This window comes from Herpailurus yagouaroundi, unplaced genomic scaffold, assembly GCF_014898765.1.
Source record: "Herpailurus yagouaroundi ecotype Mexico unplaced genomic scaffold, PumYag 165, whole genome shotgun sequence".
NCBI classification, from domain to species: domain Eukaryota; kingdom Metazoa; phylum Chordata; class Mammalia; order Carnivora; family Felidae; genus Herpailurus; species Herpailurus yagouaroundi.
The window spans coordinates 30,054,548-30,073,537 of NW_024412406.1; the positions used below are offsets into that span (position 1 = coordinate 30,054,548).

Sequence of the window (18,990 nt, forward strand, 5' to 3'; positions counted from 1 at the left end):
GTTACTTGTGAGAGCCGGAGCGCGGAGACCGCAGCAGAGATTCCAGGGCTCCTGCTACCTATGGAAGAGTGGACACTCGAGTGTCTTCCAGTGGGAGTGGGGGAATGGGAGACTGCTGTCAATAGATGGGAAGGTGTGGTAGAGAAAAATGCAAAACATGTTTTCCTCCACCTTTTGCAACCAGAGTTTGGGTTTATTTTGAATCACTGTTTATCTTTTAGGCATTCATAAACAAAGGGAAAGTACGTATGTGTGTTTTCTGTAGCTTTCTGTTTTATACGTGTGTGTGTGTGTAGTTGTCCAAGTCAAGTTAACGAGCTCATACTGATGATTCCTTCAATTCTGTCCAGCATCGCAAGGTATATTCGCAGTGTCTTTCTCCAGTCATTCCATGCTTTGGTTTCCCTCAGAAACATCGTCCAGCTACTGAGATCTTGGTGAAAATTGACACCTAAAATCCAAAGTATTTTATAGATCTTATATATAGATTTTTATGCATTTGATAAATGTTTCTTGAAATGGGACCATGGTCTTTTGTGAGGGGATGAAGTAAGCCTGTGTTAATAGAAACCAGTAACGGATTGAGTACTTGCTGTGTGACAGGGACTGTTGTAGGCAGTTTACATACATTATCTCAGATACTTCTCGTGCTAATCCTGTGAGGTAATTATCGTTACCAATATTGTTTTTATCATGTAGCAGCTAAGGCCTTGAGAGGTGAATGATGTTCCTGAGATCACATAGCTAGAAGTTACAGAATTAGGGTTCCAGTCTAGAACCTACACTGTGTTATATGATCTTTAAGTATAATTTTTATTTATGTTGACAACAGCACATTCTGTTAGAATATCACTTGTAATGAAGCTACGACTTGATATGAAATTATTATAATTTGATACATTAATATTCATTCTACAAATAATCTTTTTAAGGGTAGCAAATGAGTAAAATTGTTACATTCCTATTGGTATAAATCCTGTTGAATTCAGACCAAAATTTTACATTGCGTTAATGTTCTAACTCACCACTATAACCCGTGTGGATTCAGTCTAGATATACTTAATACATTGTTTTCTGTAGTAGTTTCATTTCGGGCAATTTTTTTTCCTTACAATCTCCAACAAATTGTCATAAAGTCAGGTTTCAGTAATATTGCTTGCTATCAGTAATTAAATACTGAAAGTAAGGAAATTTTCTGAATTTTTAAAAAAGAAGCATTCTGCTCACTTAATTTTAAGAAATCTTGGCATGCCTAGGTGGATCTGTCGGTTAAGCGTCCGACTGCTGATTTCGGCTCAGGTCATGATCTCACCATTCATGACTTCAAGCCCTGACAGTGCAGAGCCTGCTAGGAATTCTCTCTCTGGTGGCCCTCCCCATCAAAATAAATAAACTTAAAAAAAAAAAAATCTAAACAAAGGAGTAAATTCAGCCTTTTTGGCTTTATACTAATGTTTGAATAGATTTTCTGTTATCTAAGATTAGTATATAATGACTTGCAAAAACTTGGGTTTCTGACTTGTGTGATTTTTTTTTTTCTAAGTTAAAAAAATTTTTTTCTAATGTTTGTTTGTGAGAGAGAGAGAGACAGAACATGAGTGGGAGAGGGGCAGAGAGAGAGGGAGACACAGAATCCGAAGCAGGCTCCAGGTTCTGAGCTGCCAGTACAGAGCCCGACGTGGGGCTGGAACTCACGAACCGGGAGATCATGACCTGAGCCGAAGTAGGATGCTTAACCCGCTGAGCCACCCAGGTGCCCCAATGACTTGTGTGATCTTGGACAAGGCAGCTGCTGGGGCTCAGTTCTTTATCCATGAAATGAAGCGAGCTTTCTGTAACTCTTACCTTATAAGAAAGCTCTCTAATTTGACTTTAGCTTCTGGAGTTTGGTCTCTTAGTCCTGCATAACTGCCATAGTTCCTGAGGCGTAAGTAGGCGCCCAGTTTTGTTAATTGAATGAGGAAATCACCAAATGGAAGTCTTTTGTGCAAAACTTAGAATATCGAAATGGAAGGCAGTACTAGTAGGTTTGAGCAATTTTTTATGGAGAGCGACAGCATTTAGTATTTTAAAGTGTACTATTAATAAGCATTCTCAGTTACGAGTACGCAGTTTGCTGTTTACAGTTCGAAGCCCAATCTAATTAGTATGAAATAATTCCTTACATTGTTAAAAGCTTTCAGTTGTGTCAGTTTATTGTGGCCAAATTGAAAGTAATTTTTAAACATTTTTTTTAATGAAAATAACTAACCATTTAAGAGACTAATTTCCATGAAAAGAGATTGTCTACTGAACTGAAGCCATTCTTTGACTTTCTGTCCTCAGTGTGCCTGTGTCCTGCTCAACTTGCTGGACCAGTGGTGAAGAAGTTGTTTAAGTGAAGCCTGGCGGGAGGTACTGAACTATAGTTTAATAAGCTTTCACAAGCGTTTTGGTGGTTCAGTTTGGACAGTTTTCTCCAAATGAGTTCTGTTGGTACAAGATTAATCATTTAAGGTGACCACTTCCTTTAGAGCTTGTAGCATTGTGGTGATGATCTTATGATTACAGTTTGAGAACTTCCTTAACTTTCTCTGGGTCATGAGTAAAAACAGGGATAGAGTTATTTGTCCCAATAAATGAAATGAAGGTATAGTATCAAATGTGGTGTGTGTGTGTGTGTGTGTGTGTGTGTGTATTTGTCAAAGGGTCTCAGACCTACATTTGCTGTTTTATTTCTGATAATGTGAATATTAGTGGTAATGCATGACATTAGATCTATGAATAAGACTGAAATATGTCTTATATGGAAAATCTAGAACAAATTGTTCTCAATCGGTTTTCTTCACATGGGTAGTGCAGGTAATACCACCTGTCCTGTGTAAATATCCTGGAGTAGTTAATGAAATTGTATGAGTTGGTATAGAAGCGCTGCAAATTAAAATGATGTATAACGAGGTATTTTGTTCTATGTAGCTTTCACTGCCTGTCCATAGATAAAATGGTCATGGTGGACTCTGGAAAGATACCATTTTATAAGGCCAAAAAACTTTATAGTTAACCTGTTTACATTTTTTATTTTTGTGTAGCAAATATGCTTAGACAGTTTTAGAGTTGTTACAGGTGCCATCGAGAAAATTTGATTTAGTAGCAGTATCTTCCAGGTGAAAAAAACTAAAGCCAGGAAAGATAACAATTGGCTCAAAATTGTATGGCGTGACAAGGCCAGTCTTTGCATTCCACAGTGTGATATGCAGGAAGAATATCTCTGGTGTGAGTTCATGTCTTGGTTTGTGATGGGAACAGATGCCGATCATCTGAACTCCCAAATTGTGGAATTTTGCTTTGGGGATATTCTTTTATTTTTATTTGAATATTGTTTTTTGTGAACTCAAAATGTTTCAAATAAAAGAAGCCCAACTTTAAAAGACTGACCGGAGAGGAGCTGACAATGTATGTGCTTTTCTCTCCTGCTTCCCTATTGATCTCATGACGTCCTAAGAGCATCGTTCAGCAGACCAGAAAGCCCAGTGTCAGTTCAGTATTCTGCTTCAGACTTTCCCTGAGCTACAGGAGGTAAATGACTCTTCTGTTTGAAAAGTTTTTCTGGGCCGTAGCTTCTGTAAGGAATTTTTTTTTTTTTTTAAGTATTAAGGTTGGTTAGTACAACACAATGTTTCTTGAAAAATTGAAGATGTTAAGCAGTAATCCTAAATTTTGAGGCAGTAATTCTCTGAGGATTTTGGTAGTTCAGAGATACGTGCGACTGCATATCGAGGGCATTTGGAGTATACTTGTGTGGTGTTTAGGGATACACATGTCTAATGGTGCACTCACAGAGGTTTTAAGAGGTCATATATTCAGATCTTAGAGTAAAAGGAGCGGAGGAGACTTTGGAGGTACATGAAATCCTGTAATTTTCTTTCTTTTTTTTTTTTTTAAATGTTTATTTATTTTTGGAACAGAGAGAGACAGAGCATGAACGGGGGGCAGGGGCGGAGAGAGAGGGAGACACAGAATCGGAAACAGGCTCCAGGCTCCGAGCCATCAGCCCAGAGCCCGACGCGGGGCTCGAACTCACAGACCGCGAGATCGTGACCTGGCTGAAGTCGGACGCTTAACCGACTGTGCCACCCAGGCGCCCCAGAAATCCTGTAATTTTCAAAATGATAAGATTTCAGCTTGAATTGTCTCATCTTGTCCTCTAAAAATGTTTTATATTCCTCTCTCACCTTATATCCCATACCTTGAACTCACGTAAAGCCGCCTCCTGCTGTTTTTTCCAGTCTTGTTTGAGTTTGCGCTGGTCCGCACTGCCCCCAGCAAAGGAGAATAGGAAAGTTAAAAGAATGAGGGGGGAGGTAGAGGGAAGAAAAAGGCATAGGAAGCAAGACTGGAATAGAATTGAGAATATAACTGAAAAGTCTACGTCTGTGAATATAGGCACCTTGCAACTTGATAAATATCAAAATATAGAACCTGGTTGCCTCTAAACACAACTTTATTTTGTTACTTGAGACTATGTGTAGTAGTGAATTGAAGGGTTGGGGAGGAGACGACAATCTTGAATTATCTTGAGAGGCTTATCAGCCGTCTGATCAGATGAAGATTCCAGAGTTCAAGAGAATTTAAAGGAAAAATACAGTTTCACTTTGCTGGTAGTTGTTAGGTATGTTCAAATTTGAAATTATTTCCTGAAGTAAAAAGCTCGGAGTTGCTCTTACAGTGTATTATGTTTGTTATTTATTAAATGCTCGCTAACACCTTTACAACTGCGATGAATATTTTAAATATTTATTTTATCTTCGTTTTATTTGATCTTTATTATTGAGTTTACAATTTGGATAGAAAAGATGTGTTGAACAAAAGAAAACTATACGAGACAGCTACTTTTTGCTGATTTATGGAACAAATGCTTCATTAGAGGAAATTAGCGCAGGTGGAAGTTAGCTAGTAAGTTACCAAAGAGAGTCTCGGTACCTGCCTGCTTCCTGAGCCCGTGTAAGTGAGCACAGAGGGCAGCTGGTCCTGATGTCCAGAGCATGACAGAAGTCACTGCATTGGTTTTTGTTTTTTTGTGGTTTTGGTTTTTTTGTTTTTACGTTAACCCCTCTCAATCAGTTTACATGCGAAGGGCTGTATTATTCCTTTCCCTTCTGTATACACTGTAACTTGGCTTTTCTTTAGGATTTACATTTTCACCCTGTACCTCTGTCTTCAGGAGGTCACTAAGTGATAACGTCACTAGATTTCAAAACTGACACTTACTTTTTTGTTTCCCCTTTTCGGTCCTTTGTGTTTAAAAATGAACGTTTTGAACGTGTCTTTTTTGTCCTAGATGTGAAAGAAAGTGAATTATTTATTGGACATGTGTACGTTAGAAGTCTTATGCGCAGTGCACTCTTTACAAATTTATGATGCAGTTAATATTTTTCCCATTTTATAGACAAGGGCAACTGAAGATCACAGGTTAGACTTTTGCCTGAGGCTGCATAGTCAGTACATGACATCAGATGCTTTATTTCCACCATCCCATTTTTCTTTTGGGACCCAGAGTACCAGAGGGGAGGAAAAAGGAAATTGGAGAGAGGGAGGGAGATCTGAATCTTCTTAGCTAAGGGGATGAAAAGTTTACTTTTGAATTATGAGCCAGGAGCCTCTTTGCAAATTGTTCTGTTTCAGAAGGGTTTTATGGCTTGCCAAACTGGATTTGAGTTGTGGCTCAGCTACTCATAAGCTCTGAGCTTTGGTCTCATTATAAAATGAAGTTAGCACTTCCTCATAGAGTTTTGGTGAAGAAATAGAGCCCAGAGCCTGTCTGTAATAGAGACATAGGAAATTGCTTGTGTATGTTATCACTAATAAAAAAAAATTAAGATGTGTATTTATCATTGGATATAGACTTACCTGGATGTTCTCCCGGTAGCTTTGGGCGCATGAGTAGTGAATCTTTAATATTGGAGGAAAATATTTTCCTTCTGCTCTTCTAGGTTCTTTGGCTTCTCTGATAATCAAATTAATATAAGACAGATTGATGGGAGAAAATTTGAATTGTATGAGAGCCCCACAAAGACAGACCCAAGGAGAAGCTGGGCAGTTGAGGTTTACATGCCATCCATCCATCGAGAGCTACGAAGTGGGATAGGGGTCTGGGAGGTCATAGGGAGGTTCACGGGATGCTAAGAGCAGATATTCGTCCTACTCTGCAGATGGGTCAAGAAAAAAAAAATGGCCTTGGTAATAGCTTTCTTTCTGGGCCCACCTCCTTAGCTAAACTCCTTTCGGTAGTTTAAAGAGAGGTAACAGTTTTGCTTTAGGCTGCTGGGTCTTGATTGCCTTCAGCTCAAAATGGTCCACATGCCAAAGTGGTACATCTCAGGGAGACTTGTTCTGAACCCCTTCATTAGTCTGTCCTTGCCTTTTCTTTCTTTTGTTGTTCTGTATTTATATCTCATCAGATCTGTTTGCCATCACTGAGAACCCCGCCCCCGCCCCGTGTCTTTGCACACTCAGAACAGGCTTCGTGCGTGGCTCCTCTGATCTTTGAGGCGTGAGGAAGAACGACCCTCTGCTCATGCCCTCAAATAGCGTGTTGTCCTTTGGATGACTAATCTTCTTTCCCCCAAAGCGGGTGAGCCCTGTTCTCACCTTTGCAGAGAACGGAGCAGCGAGCAGCACCTGGCTGCCTGCCCTGGTCGCTAGGAGGGAAAGAGCGTGAGTCAGCGTTCACTGTTCCCCAGCGCTGCGACATCTGTCTGCCATCTGTTTGCCGCCCGCCTCCTTTGACTTGTTTTTAACCTTCCGTAAAACATCCCTAAGGGGCCTGAAAGACACCGTAATATTGAACTGGGCCTTCTGTAGATCTTCCCCTAAACCAAATACCTTGAAACCACATCCCTTATTTTGAAAGACTGGCAAGCAACTTTTGGGAACACCTTACAAATCATCTCAGGTGAGCTCGTGTGAATGTACGCACCCTGTTGTGTTCCCCCGAACCCCAGCACGCATACTAGAAAGAAAGCGCCAAGGAGCGAAATTGTGTTCCGTGAGTGGATATGATGACTTCGTTTTCAAAAGATCTAACTGCATAAGCTGTCCAGTCTTCTTTTCTGGCATTTCTCTATTCTGCCTTGGCCTTTTCTTTTTCTTCGATTCCTTAGTTTGCTTTTATTGTTTAAGGCAGGACTTGAACATTCCCATTTCTTTCTCTTCCATGTTTGGAGAGAATGGCAGGAGTGGGGCACCAAAAAAATGTGATCAAAGTCACAGAGGTGCCCAGGCATGGACAGACATTCCTGCACAACTAGAACTCAGCTGTCCTCAAATGCGGGTTTGATGCCAAAATGGCAGGGAAATTAGAGCTCTGGGGAACCTTAGGAATCCTAGAATTTAGCCTCTTCATTTCACAGGTGAGGAAATGATGTTTTGGAGAGCTGCCCAGAGCCATACAGCAAAGTTTATCAGTGGGACCAAGGCTAGACCTTAGTCTCTTGGCTTGCATTTGGCACTTTTCCATGATTGAGGTGGAATTATCTCAGAATTAACAAACGACAAACACTTCTGTGACTTAATGCTGCGATGGTTTTTTAATAGTGTTTGCTTTACTCATAAAAAATGAAGTGTATTTCAAGTTAGGAAATTATTATTGAATTATCACAATATTCATTACAGATTTTAACTTACTAACTCTTCACATACACAGTTGGTGTAATCCAAAACTCACTGCCCAGCAGTCAGGGAGGGGACTGATTATATTTTGGTGCCTCCATGCAGTGGGATTGCACACCTGGATTTTGGAAGAATTTTTGATGACTTGAAAATGCTTAAGACCTATTTGGCAAAAGTTTGAAATCATATTACTAATTTTGTTAATAAGAAAGCATATATGTGCTTAGAAAGTGAATATTAACAGTGGCTCTTTAAATATTAGGGTTATGAATCATTTTTATTTTACTTGGTTTTCAAATTTTATGCAAATGCACATATTTTTATAATTGAATCTGTCAACATTATGGAAATGTGACTTAGTTTATAATCATTTTCCACCCACTTTTAGGAACTGTATGATAAAATGACTTACCTTTGAAGCTCTGTGGTATAAATTGTTAATAATCTCTTTTTTGTTCTTTGATTTTTCTACCATAAACTATTTTATTAAGTGTATTTTTATTCCTTCAGAAATTATTTTCTATGTGTCTTTAGATTCATCTGGTCTAATACACACACACACACCCTTTATATTCAGCTTTACTTGTCAGTTTTGTTCAAATAATGCACGTGCACAATTTAGAAAGTCAAGTGATCCCTTGAAGACAAAGCCCGGCAGTTCATGGCTTCACTCGTTTCTACCTGGAGACTCACACTCCACAGGGAACTTAATGTGTTCAGCTCTTTCATGGTAAGGGGGTTACCTCCACATTGCTAACTAAGATCATTCTTTTGCTCTTCTTCTTAAATATTTAGACAGCGTTTAGCTTCCGGAATCACAGATGAGGTGTTAGCTCCCATATCCCTCTTTATCTCTTCACCTCTCATCCTTCCTAGTGTGCTTAAATGACTATTCGCGTTAATTTTTTTTTTTAATGTTTTTATTCATTTTTGAGAGAGAGGGAGTGAGCAGGAGAGGGGCAGAGGGGGAGACACAGAATCTGAGGCAGGCTCCAGGCTCCGAGCTGCCGGCACGGAGCCCGACGTGGGGCTTGAACTCAGGAACCGTGAGATCATGACCTGAGCTGAAGTCGGATGCTTAACGGACTGAGCCACCCAGGCGCCCCAGCGACTACTCACATTAAATCAGCCACTGTGTTTTCGCTCTTCTGACTGTATAAACATTGTCTTCCCCAGACCAAACAACGAATTGTAATTATGTTCTCTTTCTTTTACAGTTTTGGTTTTTCCTTTACATCTTGTTTTAAAATTAGTCCTACAATATGTCTCTCATCTCAAAAGCCTTTGCTGGCTCCATTGTCTGCGGGAAGAAGTCCAAGCGCTGTGGGGGTGTGTGTGTGTGTGTGTGTGGCCTGCAAGCTTCCTTTTTCATGGCTCTTAGTCTTCTTGCCTCACCAAGCACTGCTTCTAGTCCTGCGCTTCAGCTCTGCGCTATTATTTGTAGGGCCTTACCGGGGGCAGACGCATGGCCTCTTGTCTCCTCGTCTTTTCCACATGTTTTGAATACTTTTCCTTCCTTCTGCCTTCTTGCGTACCCGGTCTTCCACCTTTAGGAAAATCTTCCTGTCCTTTTATTGCGTCCCCGCGTCTGGGCTGAGTGCTCCGTAATGTCCTCGCACGGCTCTGCTTATCCCATTTCGCAGTTTGGCATGCCGTGTCTTCTCCAGACTGATCTGTGGTCCCTCACATTTCCTAAGATCCTTCAAGGGCCTGAGGTCAAGTACTGGGTTTTTCTATAACATCTGAAAACACCTACTAATGTTTCACAAAACAGCGGGACATGTGCGAGAAATAGCCTTAGGGCATACCACTGAAAACCTGTGCAACTGTATAACCAGGTTACTGACAAAGATAAAAGCAATCCTCGTAAGATTTCTTGCATAGCTAAATCTACTGGGATTTGCACCTGGCATCACAGTCCTTCAGTCTTTCCCAGCCTTAAACCCCAGGGTTCATCTTCGTTTTGAAATTTAGGCCCTAGAAGACAGTTTGCTTATGGATATAATTTTATTTTCATATGTATATTTTCATCAGAATTTTAAAATCTGAACCTGGATATAGCCTTAATTTGTATGTTGTTTTAATTCAGGGACAGTGTCTTATCGTTTTTTTTCATCTGCATTCACAGCTTCCCCAGACCACTTGAAGTAACTGTGACAGCATCTACCTTAGAAGCAGGTCCTCTGTAACTTCAGCTTTTTGCTGAAAGTTTTCGTGAGTTGCTAAGGTGTCTCTGTAATGTGCATAAGCTTGTACCTTGCTGTCACTTCAAAGCATGAACATGCAGACCACCATGACTGTCATCTGCACATCCTTACCTTACATATTGTTTAAGGAAACATGATGCATTGCGGTGATTGCTCCTCTTATTCCAGAAAACCTTTCCTGATCACCTCCCTCCTGGATACCCTACAGCTTTGTGTTCAGATGTGTTTCTTTCCCATCAGACCAGAGTGTCCTGGAAGTCTGCTTCAGGTCTTGCGCTGCTCCTTCTTGACAAGGCGACGTGTTTCCCAACTTTCCAAGTACCTGCTCTCCGGTCTGTTGCGGTAGATCAGAAACACAGATTACACTGCACTCTCTGAAATGGAAGTGTAATTCTCCTGCCCTTGTTAATCTCCCTTCCTTGTTAATACCTGTGGCTGACTCTGCTGCAGCAAGTAGATGTTCTTAAATTAGATTCAGCTCATGGGTTTGCAGGAACTCAGGCTCCTTCTGAAGCTGCGTAAAACTTTTCCTTCATTCATTTGTCAATGAGAAGGACCAAAGTATGATCGGGTTCTCAAAAGGATCCAGGCTTAAAAAAAAAAAAAAAAAAAAATCACTGGCCGACAGGATAAAGGTTTTAAGGTGATCGGAAGTACCCAGCTGCATGTAGTTTCTTAAAAGGGTCATCTACTCTGTCGCTTTAATAGCCATTTCCTCAGCCTTTGATTCCCTTAGTCCTTTAACTGTGTTACCCAGTCTGTGCCTTCTTGAGAAAGCTCTCCTGGGTTCCTGGATCCACTTTCCTTTGGGCTCCTGTAGCAGCAGTCACATGCATTGCAGCGTCCCAGCCAGGCCTTTACAGATTGTTTCTACTTGAAAGTGGGCAAGGGATTGCCTTCCTCATAGGCTTAGCGTAGCTTTTAAAGAGACCATGTGTTTTAACGAAAACACTGAGTACGGTACAGGGTCGGTCAGCAAATGGGAACAGTTCTTACTGGTTTGATTCTTCCTCCTGCCTTTCTCACCACGAGTGAGCACTTCTGTGTAGTGAAGTCAACATTTGTTTGTTTGCTGTGATAAGTTGGGGCAGGTTAGAGTCCAGAAGGACCTGAGAAGGATTGGGTCCCTCCTTAGCCCTGGAAGCAAAGGGAAGGGGAATAGTTTTTCAAACTAGTAAAATACAGCACTTCGAGGAGAGCCATCAAATGTCTTCAGAGTCAGAATTAGGCTTCATGAAGTCCTGCGATAGGTGCCACGCTGGGACTGATGAGCGTAGCCACTTTTTCTTCCATCCCGGGAAGGCATTCACTCTGAGTACCAGGTGAAAAGTTCGCCTATGCCTAGAGGCCGTGTCGTGAAGAACAAAACGAAACAAATCTCTAATTGCTAGAATTTTGCTCAGCGAGTTAAGATGCTTGGGTTAGAAAGGGATGCCCAGACTAAGACCTGTGGAAGGAAGAGCACGTTGACGTCTCCAGCTGCACCGTGTGCTGCCAAGTCGACTCATTGAGGATGGTTCTGTAAGCCCGTGTGTTTTTCCAGTTACTTCTCTTTGGGGTTGTGGGGGCATTGGAGCCAGCCAAGTCACTTGTTGAAGTGAGTTTCCGTAAGTTAAGTAGTGTGACATGAGTTCACAGTATTTCCTCTGCTCAGAAAGTTTAAGGAGATCACAGGAAAAGACAAAAGAGGACACAGACAGACAGTGGGGACAGGGCCTGGTGAGGAAGCTGTCCCTGGACTATTGGGACAGTTCAGTGACAGAAGTCTGAGAACCCTGAGGAAGCCCGAGGCCTCAGTTGCTCCTGTACTCAAAAGTCAAGAGTGAGGGTACAGCCCTGCCAGGACCGGCTGTCAAAACTCTTTTGTTTTTGGCTATGAGCATTTCATTTCTCACTTTCCCTCCCATGACTTATTAATTCAGAAATCAGTTGTTACGTGAAATTCATTTAGTAACCGTAGTTGAATCAAAGATTAAATTGTGTATCATGATGATGTGTTAAAATTCTTAGTTTATCAAGTTGCACTTATGTTTTCATTTGAAGATGCTGAAATTTTTAGTTGAAGTTTATTGTACCTGTGTGTAACATGTTCTGGTGCTTATGCTATTAAAGTTTTTAATAAAATTTGTGGTCTCCTTATTTATCACCACAGGGTTTACCAAATAAAACACTTGAACACACATATGTTTGTGTGTGGGTGTGTGTATTTTAAACATGTGGGAGTTTGTTTTAAAGTGGGTTTGTTTTGTTTTGTTTTTGTATTCAGTGTTTGGGTAATTATGTTGCTTTGTGTTAACATTTTGAATTTATGTGGTGCACTTAAGATTTTTAGCATTTAGGTGGCAGTGGATTTTTAAATTTAGGAAGTTTTAAGTCAGTGAAGTAATTCACGCATGTTAAACTAGACTCACCATACTCCGAAGGCTGCCTGCCTTAATGATTAAGAGCATGGTTTCTGGAGTCGGAAAGACCTGGAACTGTGTCCCAGAATTGTCGCTTTCTAGAACAGCTCTGTTCAGTGTGGCAGCTACTGGCCGCACGTAGCTGTTAAGCACTTGAAGTGTGGCTGGGGTGCCTGACTGATTTTTACATGGTATTTAATTTTACTTAATTTAGGTCTCAATAGCCACCTGTGACTAATGGCTACCATATTTGGCCTTTCAGTGTGAGGTGACTTAACTCTTCAGTGTCCAAGATATGCCACGGGTACAGAAGAGATCGAACTTAAGCTACCTTTTGTGGTTGTTATATGAATAGATAATAATCTTGAGGAACTTAACCCTATGTCTGGAACAAAATATATCCTTGAAAAATGGTAGTTATGATGACTATTATATATTTACTAAACTGGGATTACTTTCCTTTGAGCATTAATTTAAACCTGTTTATTTTTATTCTTCCCTTTCAGGATTAATTTATTTTTGGAAATCAAGTGCAATATTAAAGGGAAAGCAAACCACACTCCATTATTGGAAGCCATTTCTGCTAATTTTATTACATTTTAAAATTTATGATTTGATTTGAATACTATCATGGGAGGAGCTGTGAGTGCTGGGGAAGATAATGATGACTTAATTGATAACTTAAAAGAAGCTCAGTATATCCGCACTGAAAGAGTGGAGCAAGCCTTCAGAGCGATTGATCGCGGAGATTACTATTTGGAAGGCTACCGAGACAATGCGTACAAAGACTTAGCCTGGAAGCATGGCAACATACACTTGTCAGCACCTTGCATTTATTCTGAAGTTATGGAAGCGTTGAAACTTCAACCAGGATTGTCTTTTCTTAACCTGGGAAGTGGAACCGGATATTTAAGTACAATGGTGGGCTTAATTTTAGGTAATTTTATTTTTGTGAAATTTTATTTTAAAAAGTAAGCTGAGTTTGTATAACTGTTTATGATTTCCAGGGTTTGTAAATTTGTATACCTTTGAATGTATATGCTCAATAGAGTAGTTCTCCTCCTTACTTGAGTGTGGAAACACAAGGCAGTAGCAGTCTTTTCTTCCTCTCAGCCCTGACCCTGAGAGGCAGCATGTGCATTTCATCTGAGACTGAAGAAGTCCTCGGAAGTGTTTTTCAGCCCCCGGTCATCGTCTGTGTTCAGTGTTGGACAGCTGGTAGGCAGAGAGCTCAGGAGTCTCGTGTAATCTATTTCAGGTGAAGGGCTGTGATTGGCGGCTGGCGTAGAGTTTCGTGGTCCTCTGTGTCCCATTTTAAAGGGAAGGGTGCCAGGTTTCTGATCGAGACACAGGAGTGGGTGTAAAGGGGGTGTAGAGTATATACATGGCACTGGTGAGGCAAAGGAAGGGATTGGAGAAAGAAAGTACGTGTCAGTAGGCTTGCGGAGGACATGCTGTCTGTTCCATCAGGCATCGTTTGTGGTGTGAGTATATAGCAGTGATCCAAAGGAACAGATCTCTGCCTTTGGGAAGCTGGCTGGGTGGCGGTGAAAGCACTTTACGTAGGGTACCTCATTTAATGATCCTAATTATCCTGTGATGTACGTACCATTAGGATCCTGCGTATAAAGGTGAGTAAACTGAGGCACAGAGAGGTTGACTGACTTGCCTCAAGTCACATGGCTGTGAAGTGACACCTGGGAAAGACAGAATGTGGGTTGAAAAAGCATGGATGGAGGAAAATATGCTGTGAGACATGATGTTGATGGAAACACCATTATTTTTACCAAGTGCTGCTACTGACAGACATTGAGGTAGAACACCAAGGCCCGTCATGTGGACTCTTGCCCTGGAGTTCACAGACTGATGAGAGTGGAGAGACTTGAACATCAGCAGTTTTCACCCAGTGTGATACATGCTATCGTTGAGGCATGTGCTCAAGTTGTAGTGATGAGACGGTGATTTAAAATTCATTCTGAAGTGATGGAGAACCACTGAAGGATTTTGAACGGAGAAATGAGTATACTCTCGTAGGGGTAGTCTCTGTCTCAGGGTGTGGGACAGTCCTAGTTTATCCCTGTCGTCCTTGCATCGGTATTTATAATGTCCTTTTCTTTCCTGAACTGTCCTAGTTTGGGCAGCCCATTATGTAGTCCCATTAAATGACTTTAAAGGCATTTTCGGGCCTGAAATGCTCCTTTTCTTACCCACTGACTGGCTCCTTCCTTTCTCTCCTAGTCCTGGAACCTGCAGTCCAGCTCACAAAAAAAACAACTGAGTCAGTTCGTGATACATGATAACAATCCAATAAATAAAACATTCTGTTTCATCCCACAACTGATGAGTATGTTTTTGATACGGGATGGTATGTTAAAAAATGGTGGCAAATTATTAATTTTTACCAACAAAGAAGTTTAGCAGCTTACATTTAAAATTGGTATTCCTGCCCTTCCTGACACAGGAACTTCTCAGCAGGTTGCGGACCCCAGACATCGATTACCTTTTGAAAAAGGCCCGGTCTCTAGGGTTTGAGACTGTGTCCAAATGAAAGGAAATTGGTCGAGGGAGTACGGACAGCTTTCCAGAAACGGGAGTTGCCTTTTTGAAACCGTGCAGTTTTTGGCCAGCTCTGGCAGCTTTAGGCTGGAGTCTAGGCCGCACAGCCTGTCTGGCCACTTTCAGAGCGCCTCTTACCCTCTCTTCGACTCCTCTAGCCCTGTCAGCTGGCTCCTGCAGACGGAGGTCAGTCGTAGCGCAAGGGCTGGGGGGAAAGCGGGTCATAACTAGTTAGCAACCTTGCCAGCAGTGAGATTGCCCTCTTGAACTCTACTCAGTCTCCTCTCCAAGAGGTTCATTTCCTGTGGCCAGATAGATGCATCTGTAGGCTGACCTCAAGCTTTATTGTGTCTTGGATGTCTACATCCGTACCAGAGCGCAGTGTGGAGAAACAGACCCCCGTGTAAGTGATCCACGGTGCACTAGACGTTTTCCTCCTGTTACAAGGCTCCAGGGTGTCATGGTCTTTAGTTACATGTATGACGATGGTTACTGGACATTATGCCAGGATTTATCTGTGTCTGACAGAGTGAAGGCCAAGATAAAGTTCTTCGTGTTTTGATGCGGAATAGTCCTTTGGTGAGGAAGATAAAAGCACTCTAAAGAAGGAAAGGCAGAAAGCAGAGTCTGTAAAACAGCGATTACAGCTAATAAACCTTGGATTGGTCTAGCTTCTGAGGAAGCCTAATCTTTTTACCCCTGCCTCTCCGTTTTTGGTTTGCTTTGTGAGTGCTTTAAGCCAGGACGATGGAACTAAAGAAAGTTGCTTCTACGTGCCCTGTCATTAACCCGAGCATGGTGAGTCGGATTTGGGTCCATTGCTTCACAGTGACCTTATTACCAGAAGCTCTGTCCTTATTAAGTAACTAACATCATGGCTGTAAGCCATGCTTCTCTCCCGGTCACAAGATGAGGGTGACAGGTGCTCACCACAGGCAGTGGTTCTCCTCCGAGGACACACCGAGCTTGATCTGGAGGAATCCTGGCTGACGCCCGGAGAGTGCGGTGCCTGTGGTTTGGTAAATACAGACGAGAAAAATGCTCATTGAGGAATTTCCACCGCCATCCAGAAGCACACCTGTAGCACGTAGGCTCCAATCTTGCGAGAGCTTTTGTTCAGTGAGAGGAAGTTAGGTTTACTTAATATCAGGAAATTTCTCGTGGCTGAAGCAGTTGTTCGTAAGTGGAATGTGTTTTTGCTCCAGACCTGGAGAACGGATCACTCCGACTCCTAATGTGCCTCATTTAGACAACTTATTTTATTTATTTATTTTTTTTTTTTTAATTTTTTATTTTTTTTATTTTTTTATTAAAAAAAATTTTTTTTTCAACGTTTATTTATTTTTGGGACAGAGAGAGACAGAGCATGAACAGGGGAGGGGCAGAGAGAGAGGGAGACACAGAATCGGAAACAGGCTCCAGGCTCTGAGCCATCAGCCCAGAGCCTGACGCGGGGCTCGAACTCACAGACCGCGAGATCGTGACCTGGCTGAAGTCGGACGCTTAACCGACTGCCTTACCCAGGCGCCCCTAGACAACTTATTTTACACTAAAGATAAATTCTTATTCCTCTGGCTTTTCCTGAAGTCTTCTGAGAACTAAAGACTGACACAAAGAACCAAGTACTGATTCCTCCTCTCAGTGCTGTCTTTTTCATACCTATGGAATCCCATTGAAAAGCAGGGTGCAAGAAAAGGACTCCCAAGTCCTCAGTTTCCCAGAGTTGAGTTATAACTATCAGATCTATGAAGGCAAATCGATCTTACTATCTTTCTAATTCAGGTGGGGGTGGTTCTCCATTCCGATCCTTTTTGCTTAGGTATTCCCTCCAGTTTTCTTACATAACCCACGATGTGAAAGTTATAGCTTTCTTACGGAACTTAAAGTATCAGGGTCCATCCAACTTATTGTTTTCCTTGCCTAGTTCCTGAGTTAATAGAAATGACTGCAGAAACTGCCACAGTCATTCCAATACTGTGTTTGCCACTTCCTCAGCTTACAGCACTACTTAAAGGTAAACCAGTTGGCCAGCTTATGTGCTGAACAGGCAACTTCCTGCCCACACTGTACCGCCCAGTTGCTGATGAGTTAGGCTACGTGTTGCTGTCACGTCTCTGTACTCTTTTTCTGTTTACCAGAGGACACTGAATGGTCCTCCTTCAACTGCCGTGAGATTGCTTTGACTTGAGATGCTCCAGTATTAGCTTTCATTTTAGCCCACTTCCCTCTTTAATGAGGTATGATTTACATTACCCCATTTTAAGCGTGCAATGAGTTTTAGTAAATTTGCAGTTATGCAAACATTATCATAGTCCAATTTGAGAATACTTCTGTCACCCCCAAACATCCCCCATTCCCAGTTGAATCCACTTCCTGTCCCCACCCCAGCCCCTGGCAACCATTCGTCTACGTTGTTTCTATAGATTGTCTTTTCTGTACATTTCATATAGGTAGAATTATACAACATACGGTCTTTTGTGTATGTTTTTTTCACTTGTCCTTATGTTTTCAAGGCTGTAGCATGTATTAGTACCTCATTCCTCTTTTATGGTTGAATAATATGTTATTACATGGGCATACCACATTTGTCCATTCACCGCTTAAATGGACATTTGGGTTACCATTTTTTAGCTATTAGGATCGATACTGTCATGAACATTCACATGGTGCAGATCTTTGGGCATCCGTTTTCATTTCTCTTGAGTGGATTCCTAGAAGTGGAATTGCTGGGCTCTATGGTAAATTTGTTTAACGTTTAAGGAAATTGTCAAAGTGTTTTCTAGAAAAGTGGCTGCACCATTTTCTATTCCCACAATGTACGAGGCTCTGGTTTCTTCACTTCCTTACTGATGCTTGCGTGGTGTTTTGTTTTCTTTTTGTAATAGTATCATAGTAGGTATAAACTGGTATCTCACTGTGGTTTTAACTTGTACTTCTGTAGTGACAAATGATGTGGAGGAGAATCTATTCCTGTGTTTTTTTTAGTCATACCCATGTTTTTAGTTAAATGTCTTCAAATCTTTTCCCCATTTTTTAATTAAGCTGTTGGGTGTTCTTCTTGATGTCTAAGTGTTCTTTATACATTTTGCATACAAACGCTTTATCAGAAATACGGTCTTCAAATATTTTTTTCATGCTGTTTTAAGCACCTCTTTTAGGAATCTATTTTGGCTCACTTTAAGCCAGAGATGAATCAGGGAAATCCAGAGTGGTCTTCAGCCCCCACCCCCCATTCTTTTTGATAAGACAAAACACATTCTGCAGGTTCTTAGTGTTTGCTTTAGAATATATTTTGTACTAAACCAAACCTCAGTTATTCCTCTATCCACCCCATCCCCCCACCCTTTTTGTGTGAGGATTGGTTTTTTCTTTTTCTTTTTCTTTTTTTCTTTTTAGGAGTTACAAAGGCTCTTGGCATGTGCTTTATTTTGGGCTCTGAGCAAATCTGTTTTGAAAAGAACCATTTATTTCATTTAGGCTACTCATATTTTCTGAATTCAGTAAAACTCATCGCTGTTTGAACTGTTCCTTCTTTGTCCCAGTTAGGCTTCTGTGCATCCTCTGCACAGGTATTCTGTGCATACCCCGTCTTGAGTTGCCATCACTGGTCTCTACTTTAGGGCTCTTCCACGTTTTCACTTATGGTTGTGGAGTGGAAGTCATTACTAATCTCAACCATCTTTCATTTTTTTTTTTTTTTAATTTTTTTTCAACGTTTTTATTTTATTTTTGGGACAGAGAGAGACAGAGCATGGACGGGGGAGGGGCAGAGAGAGAGGGAGACACAGAATCGGAAACAGGCTCCAGGCTCTGAGCCATCAGCCCAGAGCCCGACGCGGGGCTCGAACTCACGGACCGCGAGATGGTGACCTGGCTGAAGTCGGACGCTCAACCGACTGCGCCACCCAGGCGCCCCCAACCATCTTTCATTTTTACTCCCTCTAAAAATCAATACCCACGTGATTTTGTGTTTATGGACTATTACTGCTAATTATTATAGGGCAACAAATAGTAATACAAACATCAAATCTTAGGAAACTACAGATTTTAGAAATTTTACAAAGTTTTCGCAGTAATTTCTGGTTATATTTCCTCATACTGTTCTTCAGAGTTTTCCAAGGCAGTCCCCTTGGTGTGAAAAATCTTAGGTTGTTCTTGCACATCTTGAGTTTGTATTT

The 18,990-nt window shown here is 41.4% G+C and overlaps 1 protein-coding gene across 4 annotated transcripts in view; it reads left to right on the plus strand.

Annotated features, from left to right (window-relative positions):
- Positions 1-18,990, plus strand: part of PCMTD1 (protein-L-isoaspartate (D-aspartate) O-methyltransferase domain containing 1) — a 70,823-nt gene that overhangs the window by 18,529 nt on the left and 33,304 nt on the right. For 2 of the 4 annotated variants that reach the window (XM_040487814.1, XM_040487816.1), the window contains exon 2: positions 12,763-13,193. The exons of 1 other annotated variant lie outside the window; for it this stretch is intronic. In XM_040487814.1, coding sequence (XP_040343748.1) covers positions 12,887-13,193 — 307 coding nt within the window. In that variant the 5' untranslated portion in view covers positions 12,763-12,886. Of the gene's footprint in view, positions 1-3,532; positions 3,556-12,762; positions 13,194-18,990 lie in introns of those variants that run through there. One more of the 4 variants, XM_040487815.1, reaches the window with a different exon arrangement.